This window comes from Zeugodacus cucurbitae, chromosome 3, assembly GCF_028554725.1.
Source record: "Zeugodacus cucurbitae isolate PBARC_wt_2022May chromosome 3, idZeuCucr1.2, whole genome shotgun sequence".
Taxonomy (NCBI): Eukaryota; Metazoa; Arthropoda; class Insecta; order Diptera; family Tephritidae; genus Zeugodacus; species Zeugodacus cucurbitae.
The window spans coordinates 77,686,019-77,698,173 of record NC_071668.1 but is presented as its reverse complement, the minus strand read 5'-3'; the positions used below and the strand labels follow the sequence as shown (position 1 = coordinate 77,698,173).

Below are 12,155 nucleotides of genomic sequence, written 5' to 3'. Positions count from 1 at the left end.
ATGTGTTTTCGGTTTTCGATATTTTGTGGGCGTGGCAGTGGTCCGATTTTGCTCATTTTCGAAAGCAACCTTCCTAGCTTTATTTATGGCTTAGTTATGGCACTTTATGTGTTTTCAGTTTTCGCCATTTTGTGGGCGTGGCAGTGTTCCGATTTTGCTTATTTTCGAAAGCAACCTTCCTATGGTGCCACGAAATAAGTGTGCCAAGTTTCATCAAGATATCTTAATTTTTACTCAAGTTACAGCTTGCACAGACGGACGGACGGACGGACAGACAGACATTCGGATTTGAACTCCACTCTGCACCCTGATCATTTTGGTATATATAACCCTATATCTAACTCGTTTAGTTTTGGGTGTTACAAACAACCGCTATGTGAAAACTATAATACTCTCTTTAGCAACATTTGTTGCGAGAGTATAAAAAAGCTTTTGAGATATCAATGGAGTTATATTGGGAAAGAGAATTTCTTGCCGCCTTTTTGTCTGTTGAATTTCGCGGCTATGTATAATGGGCTACAGAGCTCGTATCTGGCAATGCCAAACATCTTTGAAAGGTCTTGACATAACCTACAAAGTGACGCTATGAATGATTAGTTGGATATTGCGTTCAACAGTTTTAGGCGAGTAAACATGGAGTTCACTAACGCCGAAATTCGGGCTATTTTAAAGTTTTCATTCGTTAAAGGCAAATCCGCTAGAGAAACGTTCCGTGAGATTAATGGTGTTTTGGGGGATGGTACTCTATCACTTCGAACTGCGGAGGAATGGTTTCGACGATTCAGAGCATCTGGCGACGAAAAATGGATCACATACGACAATATCAAGGGAAAACGTTTGTGGTCGAAGGCCGGAGAATCGTCCCAAACAGTGGTCAAGGAGGCCAGGATTTGGTCAACAGGAAGGATCTAGTGGTCCACCAGGACAACGCCAGACCACACACTTCGTTGATGACTCATCAGAAGCTTCGGGAGCGCGGATGGGAGGTTTTATCGCATCCTCCATATCGCCCGGACATAGCGCCAAGTGATTACCACTTCTTCCTGTCCATGGCGAACGCCCTTGATGGTGTAAAGTTGAACGCAAAAGAGGGTTGTGAAAGTGGCTGTCCGAAGTGGCTGTTGAAGTTCCCGTCTAAATGGAAACATATTATCGAAAGAAACGGCGCATATTTGAACTAAATCCGATCACTGTAACACTTTTTATAAAGCATTAAATGAAGAGCATAAAAGGGGAAGGGAGATATTTGACAAGCTAATACAGTGTAACTTCTCTAACTCGAATCACCATTATCCACAAACAAACTTCGAGTTACAGAGACTTCGAGTTATAGAAATTTTCATTAAAACATACATTTTTCAAAAAGCTGTAAAATTTAGATTTACCCACAGTTTTAGTTATTTAATTCGTATAAGGTTTTATGTAAATACGTTAAAACATGTATTCTGTAATTTTGTTGGCTGCACTTTGCTATTGTTTGGCTCTTCCTTTGTTACATGATTTATGAAATCCATAAGTGTAATATCATATTTTTTGTTCGACTCCATACGAATATATACTCTTTTAAAATTCAGCGTCGATAGTAAAATTTAATTTTTTGTATTATGCCCTAGTCAAAAAGTTCGGTTTATGAACGGAAATTTCTATGAAATTTGACATCTTTTGCGAATTCAAGAGTTCGAGTTATGAAGAACTTCGAGTTAAAGAAGACCGAGTTATGGAAGTTCCACTGTATATCACATGCAAACGAAAAAATTCTTATTTATACTTACAAACCATTAAAATCGGGTTTTTAACATGAAAAAAGTAAATTTAAAGCGTCAACCCCACATTCGGAGATCGATTTCCACTCTGTGTTTCGATTTAAAATCTCAAAATGTTTACATTTCAAAATAAGTTGTTACGCTTCGGGGAATTTATATATCAAGTGGTTCAACATTTTTTATCGGGAAAGTGTATTTATCAGTTTCGTAATATATTTCCGTAATATAGTTATGTAAATAGTATTGAAATTGAAAGAAAGATAATTAAAGGGGCAGTACAGCATTAGTAATTGTATCAGAGACACGGGAGCACAATATCTACCGCAATACATTAATGAAGAATTCGTACAAGTCTTGTGGAATTATGAAGCAAATAAATTCCCATATAATGAGGAGACTTACTTATACATTAATGAAAGATATGAAAAAGAAACCAAAAAAGACATGAAAACTTTTACCAAAAAGAGCAGAGAAGGCTCCGAGTCCAACACTGTGATCGCTTACTGCTTATTAAATTTTAATGGTAGCCGTAAAAGCCGTGATTCTTGAATACAATGAAACTATTTTTCTTCTCGTATAACATATATATTTACCTCTGGTTAACTGTCTTGAAAATTAACTTCAAAAAAGATGTACGAATATTTTGTCACACTTTTTAATTCTCTTTCTTTACTTATATTACTGAATTACAATTATGAATGTTATCTCAAATAATAACGCTAAACTATCATCCATATAACCAAGTCCGAAAGTACCCGTTTCCACTAAAGCACTCGAACAAAGTCCGCGTTGCCAGTTATACTTCTAAGTCCAAGTTGGTTTTCTGAAAGTAAAGAAGTGCTAACTAATCGAAAATAATATGTAGAGATCTTGAACTCATATTTTGAAGAATTCTTACCTCATTTTATTACATTATCCGTCCGTGAACGCACACATTTGTCAGTGAATATCCTTCGTTGCACTCACAGGTCTCAGGAGCGACGCACCGACCATTCGGACAACCGCTTGAGCAAACCGGGTCACATATATTTGGAGCGCTTAGTGAATATCCTTCGTTGCACTCACAGGTCTCAGGAGCGACGCACCGACCATTCGGACAACCGCTTGAGCAAATGGGCTCACACTCACCATTTGCGCTTGTGCGATAGCCTTGTGAGCACCTACATTTATTGGGCGCAATGCATTCACCATTCTTGCAGGCTCGCTTACAGACGGGCACACAGTCGTCAGTCCCATTTGATATATAATCGGTAAGGCATTTGCAGTTATTCGGTCCAATACAGACTCCATTGGAACAATTATCGCACTTGGGCATGCAACTATTGGAGAAAATTGGATTTACGCAGTTTTATTAAAGGAAAATTATTTATTTATTTTATAAATTTAATTGTCTTTTTATCTGAATAAGGTATGTATTTTCACAATCTGTCAATTAAACCTACCGATGATCATTCAGTTTTTTATAGCCTTCGTTGCACTCACATACATTCGGTTTGGTGCACCTACCATTTTCACAGCCCATTGGGCAGTAAGGTATGCACCGGCCCTTCACTCTATCGTATCCTGGACAACACACATGCATAGTTTGCGTACCATGTTTCCTTATACAAATTTGTGCCAACGAATTGCTTATCATACCGAGTAGGAGCAGAAGCAACCAAAAATTAGCTAAGCGCATTTTTCCGTTATTCGTATTATTCCCGCTCTTCCGTAGATGGTATGCAATTCCCGCGACATTCAAAGACCAACTGATTTCGATATTCAAAGGAACCGTATAATACAACTCCGATTTTGTAAGTACTACTATTGTATTAGCAATATACAAAATATTATAATTATTGTTATTAATGTTTATCAGCATCCAAGCACATTCCTGGCTACGTTCTTCAAAATATTTCGTTTATTTTCCTTATCTTTATATACATAGTTGTAATGAGAAAACGATCCATAATGAATCATATTTTTATACTCTCGCAACCTGTTGCACAGAGTATTATAGTTTTGTTCACATAACGGTTGTTTGTGTCACCAAGAAATATAAGAGTTAGATATGGGGTTATATATATATAAATGATCAGGATGACGAGTGAATTTGAAATCCGGATGTCTGTCCGTCCGTCTGTCCGTGCAAGCGATAACTTCAGTAAAAATTAAGATATCTTAATGAAACTTGAAACACATGTTCCTTGCACCCTGAGGAGGTTGCTTGCAAAATCGGTCCACTACCACGCCCACAAATTGGCGGAAACCGAAAACCTATACAGTGTCATAACTAAGCCATAAATAAAGTTATGAAAATGAAATTTGGAACAGAGGATCCCATTAGGGAGAGGCACATTTGGATGTAATTGTTTTTGAAAAGTGGGCGCCCCAAAATAGGTTCTTTGTATATAACTCGCAAACTAATAGAGCTATATACACAAAACTTCTGCAGTCGTTTATTTTAGCCATTTCCTTATGCAGTCCAAAAATGAAAGAAATCGGTTAATAACCACACCCACCTCCCATACAAAGGTTTGGTTGAAAATTACTAAAAGTGCGTGAACTCACTAATAAAAAAACGTTACAAACACCAAATTTTACATAAGAAATGGCTGAAGGAAACTGCACTGAGATTGTTTTTACAAAATGGAAAATGGGCTTGGCGTCGCCCACTAATGGGTCATAAACCCATATATATAACACTTTCGTGACACCCTGATGACACGGGTGGAATATGGGCGAAATTGGTTCACAACTACCTCTACTTCCCATATAACTCAATTTTGAATTCTTTTGATTCGTTCACTTTTTAAGATATACATTAGGAACAAATGAAGATAGCGGAATAAAACTTTACACAAATACTGTATTTGAGCTGTGACATCACTTGTGGAAAAATTGTCAAAATCGGACCACTACTTTTCAAGGCCCCTGATATCGAACATGAAGAACTCAATGCCTAAGGGTAATTTTTCACCGAAAATATAGGTAAATCCCTCAGATATTTTAATGCAATTTATTCCCTCTGAATTTTTTTCTTATAACAGTTTGTCTCTGTACCAAAAATGGTAAAAATCGGGTTATAACTTCCCCCAGATCCCATATACCTAATTATAGATAATATATAATTAAGTGGGCATATAGTCTTCGATACATTTTATTTTGGTGGTGAAAACGAGTGAAATCGGTTTAGGAATTACCTCAGTCCCATATACTATTTATGATGATTTTCGTTATTCTATTGAACTTTATACTTTATATAGTCGTTGCCCTGTGTGAAATTATTTGTTTTTAAAAGAATATTAAGTTGAATATATATTGTATTGAAAAGCATTTATTTGCGATTTTTCTACATTCTTTCAATGTAACGCAGCTTGATATAAAACCTTTTGGTTTTTTTTTCTACCGGTGCGTAAATGTGAAATGGTTTTCCAACTCGTGAACACTCCACGCATAGCAGGCCGTGTGCAAAATATTACATTTCCAGATTTATACCACACACTTCCAGCGACTGTCTTTGTGACCAGTTGATTGTCATCGCAAATGCAAGTCTCACTGGAAACTGAATACGTTTGAACTGAAATGGCAAATCGTTGAAATTCAAAGGAATTCGTGGAATCAAGCATTCTGTCCCTTTCAAAATTCTTGCAACTATTACATTATTCGATAACTGCGTCACAATCAGTCGGATTCAATTACACGGTTTCGGCGCATTATAATGACAGATCCAACTTTGTCAGGCGAATTCCGAGAATTTAGAAATTCCACTGAATAATTCACTGCTTCCTCTTCATTTTCAACACTTCATTTTCGATCGATTTGTACGAACACAAATCTCCCGGAATTTGACTTGTATAATTTAAGTCATGATTTAATCGTATAATTTAAGTCATTGACATCGGTATTTTTGGCAGCAAATCATTAGAAGTATCCACAGGAATTTGCCCATTTCCAATTCCTTGAATATCTTCTGCGGTGCTATCTTGTTGCAGGAATACTCGCATATTCATGGTCAATCGTATGGTTTTCACGAGTCGCCACAAATACGATGACTTGAGAGATGCGTTCAATTCGTCCGCCACTGTTGATTTCGAAATAACAGGAAGTGTTTGTCACAATTCGCCTGATAACAGGAGCACTACGCCACCAAAGCGACAGTTATTATCTGATCTGTCATAACTGATTGCTTCGAAATGACAAACAGGTTTTTCATTGATTTGCATGTTTGACGGAAGCTTCACTACCGAATGTGCCTTTTTTCCAACTTCTACTAGCGTTGCAGCAATTCCAGTAGATGCGAGAGCCAACACAATTCCATTTTGAGATCGTATTTTTGCCAGTTCCGCCGAGCGCATCAAATAGTTCACTGTTTCCAACATTGACAGTCTTCATCAATTCATCATAGGCACTTTTTTGCTGCTCATTCAATAATGGAAAATTTCTTGAAGTTGTTTTTCCAAAGTTATTCTGTCGTATGCACGCTCACATTCCAATGTACGATTCAGTACATTTCTGATTTGACGATTTGGCGCTGGCATATGAATTTCAGTCAAAATTTTGCCACTCATAAGCACATACAAATCTTCAATCAACACCAATGTTTCATTGTAGATGTCATCGTCCATTTGCAATTCTGAATTCTCTGTTACCACTTTCCCGAGTTTTCCAATTTTTTTGGATAGATAGATTAGAAAAATAAATTAAAAAAAAAATTATTGAAATTTTAGAAATTATTAGTTATCACAAAAACGGTACTCACGGACTTTTTTTTTAGATAATTAAAGAAGAAGGTTCAAGATACACAAAAGTTATGTATAGAAGAATTCTATAAATAATATATATAATTCTTCTATACATAACTTTTGTGTATCTTGAACCGCTTTCGCAGCGCAAAAAACGGAAGCCCTCAAAGATAAATAATTACCCCCTTTTTTTACACATTTACCACTGTTTCTTCGCTCATATTGCAGCGTGATGCTATATAGCTTATAGCTTTCCTCGATAAATGGACTATCCAACACAAAAATAATTATTCAATTCGAACCAGTAGTTTCGGAGATTAGCGCGTTCAAACAAACAAACAAACTCTTCAGCTTTATAATATTAGTATAGATATATGGGTCGAATTGTGTTGTCTTTATAAAATTACATCAATAAATTGCGAGAGTATAAAATGTTCGGTTCCACCCGAACTTAGCCCTTCCTTACTTGTTTAGGTAATTTTCGATGCCTGCGGGTGGTTGCTTTCAAGGGTTCTATGTATGTAGATCAAAGTTTTTAGTTCTTTGTATCCTTCCCCAAAGCTGTGCCAACGAACTCTGTGGAATTTTCTATATAACTCTTATCCGTGGTAAGTTTGTGGTGCGGAACTCTAGAAGGAGTTCTCAAATTCCCTATCCATCTCTACTGGGTTCATCAATGTTTCAATTTAAGAATCTCTCATTGCAGCGATTTTCAGTAATTTTTGTCGTTTAGACCAATATGAAAATTATTATTTATCGTACCATGCATTGCCTTACACTAAAAAAAAAATAAAAAATAAAAAAAAAATTCTTTAAGTTTAAGATTATCGAATCAAAATGTTCCATTTGCTATGCGCGGGCGGCGTATGATGTGATTCATACGCATATTAAAAGCATATGAAAATTTTGGCAATTTTCGGCGTTCGATCCAAAATTTAGGGATGACTGTTGGGCGTTGAATCACATACAAAATTAGTCAGCATTATCGCATACATATGTAGGTATGAATCCATAAATATGTTTGCTATAATAATTATACATACATATCGCCAGTGGCTTAATAAAAGCTTACTCATGAAAGCTCACCTATGCAGTGGTCTTAAAACTGTATTTGTTGTATTTAAATAGCGTTAAATTAGAGTCACCAAATATCTGTAGAAATAAAGAAAGCTTTTACATTGCAGAATGGAGTCCAATGTACAAAGAACGCGCTGGTCCATGTGTTTCGGTTGTGTTAATAGACCAACTTCTAGTTAAAGTGTTACGATCACATAAAATGCTAACTTTTTTCTTGCAGCGCTCTTCGCTTTCTTGCTTTAATATAGTTTTGTGAGTGCCGTTTGGCGCCAACACTTTGCTTTCCTCTGTCATATCAACACTTTCCATTTCTTCATAGAATATTTGCCCGTTCTGCCGTTGTATCTCATATGCTAATTTAGAACTCCGTTTTGCTTGAGTTCTGTCACTGACCTCTTGTGTTTATGATGCGTTACGCATGATTTGACGCAAAAAAACATTCTTGGCCGAATCAACGCCTGTGATATGCTGCTTAAACAGAACTCGACCCATTTTTGAAGCATATCGTGACTGGCGACGAAAAATTGATCACATACGACAATATCAAGCGAAAACAGTCGGGGCCAAGCCACAATTGACGGCCTGTTTTGCTGTGTGTTTGGTGGGATTGAAAGAGAACCATCCACTTTGAGCTACTCTCATATGGTCAGACGCCAGACCACACACTTCGTTGATGACTCGTCAGAAGCTTCCACCATATCGCCCAGACATAGCGCCAAGTGATTACCACTTTTTCCTGTCCATGGCGAACGCCTTTGGTGGTGTAAAGTTGAACGCAAAAGAGGCTTGTGAAAAGTGGCTGTCCGAGTTCTTCGCAAATAAGAAGGGGGTTCTACGAGGGGGTATTATGAAGTTTCCGTCTAGATGGAAACATATTATCGAAAGAAACGGCGCATAAAAGAGCTTAAAAGGGGAAGGAAGATATTTGACAATCTAATACAGTGTAACTTCTCTAACTCGAATCACCATTATCCACAAACACACTTCGAGTTAGAGAGACTTCGAGTTTTATAAATTTTCATTAAAACATACATTTTTCAAAAAGCTGTAAAATTTAGATTTACCCACAGTTTTAGTTATTTAATTCGTATTAGGTTTTATGTAAATACGTTAAAACATGTATTCTGTAATTTTGTTGGCTGCACTTTGCTATTGTTTGGCTCTTCCTTTGTTACATGATTTATGAAATCCATAAGTGTAATATCATATTTTTTGTTCGCCTCCATACGATGGAGATAAGGCAAATTGTTTTGCAAATCACCTAGAAAAGGTATTTCAATCAAATTGCCCAAAGAACAATTTTAAGTTGCCAATCAGCCACAATACCACAAACGAGTCGCTTGGGTCTATTAAGACTTCAACTACTGAAATTGTTAGTATCATAAAAGATCTTAATCCAAAAAAAATCGTCAGGCCACGATAATATTACACCAAAAATGCTAATTGAGTTACCAAATATTGCTTTAACAGTGCTCTCCTTGCTCTTTAATGCAATTTTTGGTTTCGCATACTATCTTATTTCATGGAAAAAGTCGCAGATAATCATGATAGATAAACCGGGGAAAGACCTGACACAGCCATCTTCATACAGACCAATCAGTCTTCTACCCTATCTTTCTAAAATATTTGAAAAAGTGTTACTATCAAAGATGCCTCCTTTCCGTCATGAAAATAATGTAATACCAACGCACCAATTCGGCTTTCGTGCAAAACATGGCACTGTACTATTACTAACGAAATTAGGAAGGCATTCGAACATAGAGAGTACTGTTCTGCTATATTTCTAGATGTGGCTCAGGCGTTTGATAAAGTGGGGCATGCAGGACTTTTATATAAGATTAAAAAAGTTTACCTTTCCAATTGCTGCAGCTGATCTTCCAACTGCTAATAAGGTTTTGACATCAACTTTTGCGAATGACACAGTAACAAATGCCCCATTATAGCATCTAGAATATTAGCGAAGCACTTAAGTTCTTTCGAAGAATGGCTAGCAAACTGGCGTATAAATGTAAATGAACAAAAGTGCAAGCATGTTAAATTTTCCCTAAGACCAAAAATGTGCCCGGCAGTAAAAATGAAAAATATTCTAGTGCCTCAAGCGAATTAAGTTATCTATCTTGGTATTCACCTAGATAGAAGTCTTACGTGGAGAAAACATATATCTAGTAAAATATCGTGCATGAAGATAAGAGCTGCAAATTTAAATTAGCTTTTAAATAAAAACTCTAAACTTAACTTAGACAACAAAGTGCTTTTATACAATGCGGTCATAAAGCCGATTTGGATGTATGGCATTCAACTGTGGGGTACGACCTGTGCAACTAATATTGATATAATTCAGAGATTCCAATCGAAAATCCTTAGATCAATCACGTGCTCACAATGGTACATGCGCAATGAAAATATCCATAAAGATCTTGGTATCCCTATGGTAAAGAAAGAAGTAGAGAGGACAGCAGATTGATAAACTCCGTGATCACCCAAACCATTGGCTTAGTTATTTAACTTTATTTATATTATATAATACACAATTTGACCCACATATTCGTCATATATATTGTATAAAGTCCATTGAAAGTTGGAAACCATAATATTGGGTTAGAAGCACCGAGGTCCTCGTGTTCGATATATGGGGCCTTAAAAACCTATGGTCCGATTTCGGCGATTTTTAGAATGGGGTTCTGCATCGATATCTTCACTAGTGCTTACTTTATATATTGTAAAGTAAACGATTCAGATCGTCTTCAAAGTTCTGGTATATAGGAAGTAGGCGTGGTTGTGCAGCGATTTGGCCTATTTTCACAACATATCATTGGGATGTAAGGAAACTATTACAAACCAAGTTTAATTGAAATCGGTCGAGTAGTTCCTGAGATATGGTTTTCGACCCATAAGTGGGCGATGTCACGCCCATTTTCCATTTTGTAAAAAAATCTGAGTGCAGCTTCTATCTGCCATTTCTTATGTCAAATTTAGTGTTTCTGGCGTTTTTCCTTACTGAGCTAACTCACTTTTAGTAATTTTCAACCTAACCTTTGTATGGGAGGTGGGCGTGGTTATTATCCGATTTCAACTAATTTCATGGTATGTGGTGGGGTACGTAAGAGAACTGACTGCAGAAAGGAAGTGGCTAAATAAAACGACTGCAGAAAGTTTGGTTTATATAGCTCTATTGGTTTGCGAGATATGTACAAAAAACTTAGTTGGGGGCGGGGCCACACCCACTTTCCCAAACAAAATTACATCCAAATATGCCCCTTCCTAGTGCGATCCTCTGTTCCAAATTTTACTTTATAGCTTTATTTATGGCTTAGTTATGACACTTTTTGTGTTTTCGGTTTTTGCCATTTTGTGGCAGTGGTCCGATTTTGACCATTTTCGAAAGCAACCCTCTCACGGTCCCTAGGAATGTATGTTCCAAGTTTCATCAAGATACGGCAATTTTTACTCAAGTTATCCGTTGCACGGACGGACAGACGGACGGACGGACAGACAGACATTCGGATTTTGACTCGTCTCGTCACCCTGATCATTTTGATATATAACCCTCGTTTAGTTTTATGACTTACAAGCAACCGTTATGTGAACAAAATTATAATACACTCTTAACAACTTTTGTTGCGAGAGTATAAAAATCATGTAGGAAAAAGGTAAATTATCAAACAATTTAATACAGTTAATTTTTTCACTGCCATTCAACAGCCATTATAATTAGAACAAAAACTTATGATGTATCCTCTAGTAAACCGTACATAGATTGAAATAAAGACGATTTATCCTTCTTTCCAAGCTTCCTTAGCCCAATAATGATGAGTTTGATCTTAAAAATAGTTAATTCAAAGGGCGTTATTATTTTGACGATTGCAAATACATCCGCAACTTTCCGCACCCAACTTTAACACTTTCATTACTTTAAGACTCTGCTAAAGACAATATAAAATAAATCTAACGGGGGATCGTGGAGGAACACAGTTAAACCTTTATGTAAACACATTGAAGACGCAGAAAAAAGATACAAAAAAATAGGTAATATAAAACACTTATTTCACTTAAAACACAAATCACGTAAGACTTAGTTAATTTCACAAGTTAAAATATATACCTTTAACTTCAAAATCCATTAAAAATAATCTTAATTCGTTACCCTGATCAATTACCAGAACAAATTAAAATTCGTTGTTGTTGCGATATTAAAAAAAAAATTGTTTGATGTGCTTTAAAAAAATACAAGTATCCATGCGTTTAACTCTATTTTTGGAAAGTACCGTTAGATTTTTAGCAAAACCCGGTTTGCAAATAGCAAGTTTGGACAATTCAGAAGACATCTGTATACATTTTGATTTTTGGCCTATGGCGGAACCACTGTGGCTTCGGGGAATTTATATATCAAGTGGTTCAACATTTTTATCGGAAAAAGTGTATTTATCAGTTTCGTAATATATTTCCGTAATATGGTTATGTAAATAGGATTGAAATTGAAAGAAAGATAATTAAAGCGGCAGTGCAGCAATAGTAATTGTATCAGAGACACGGGAGCACAATATCTACCGCAATACATTAATGAGGAATTCGTACAAGTCTTGTGGAATTA

General features: G+C 36.3%; 1 protein-coding gene across 1 annotated transcript; it reads right to left on the bottom strand.

Annotated features, from left to right (window-relative positions):
* Positions 1 to 2,402: 2,402 nt before the first annotated feature.
* Positions 2,403 to 3,541, bottom strand: LOC114805240 (epidermal growth factor-like protein). The gene is made up of 3 exons (XM_054227108.1): positions 3,206 to 3,541; positions 2,662 to 3,082; positions 2,403 to 2,607 (listed from the first exon to the last, which is right to left on the bottom strand). Exons 1-2 carry the CDS (start codon positions 3,439 to 3,441, stop codon positions 2,671 to 2,673), a joined length of 648 nt encoding a protein of 215 aa, XP_054083083.1. The 5' UTR covers positions 3,442 to 3,541; the 3' UTR covers positions 2,403 to 2,607; positions 2,662 to 2,670.
* Positions 3,542 to 12,155: the final 8,614 nt, after the last annotated feature.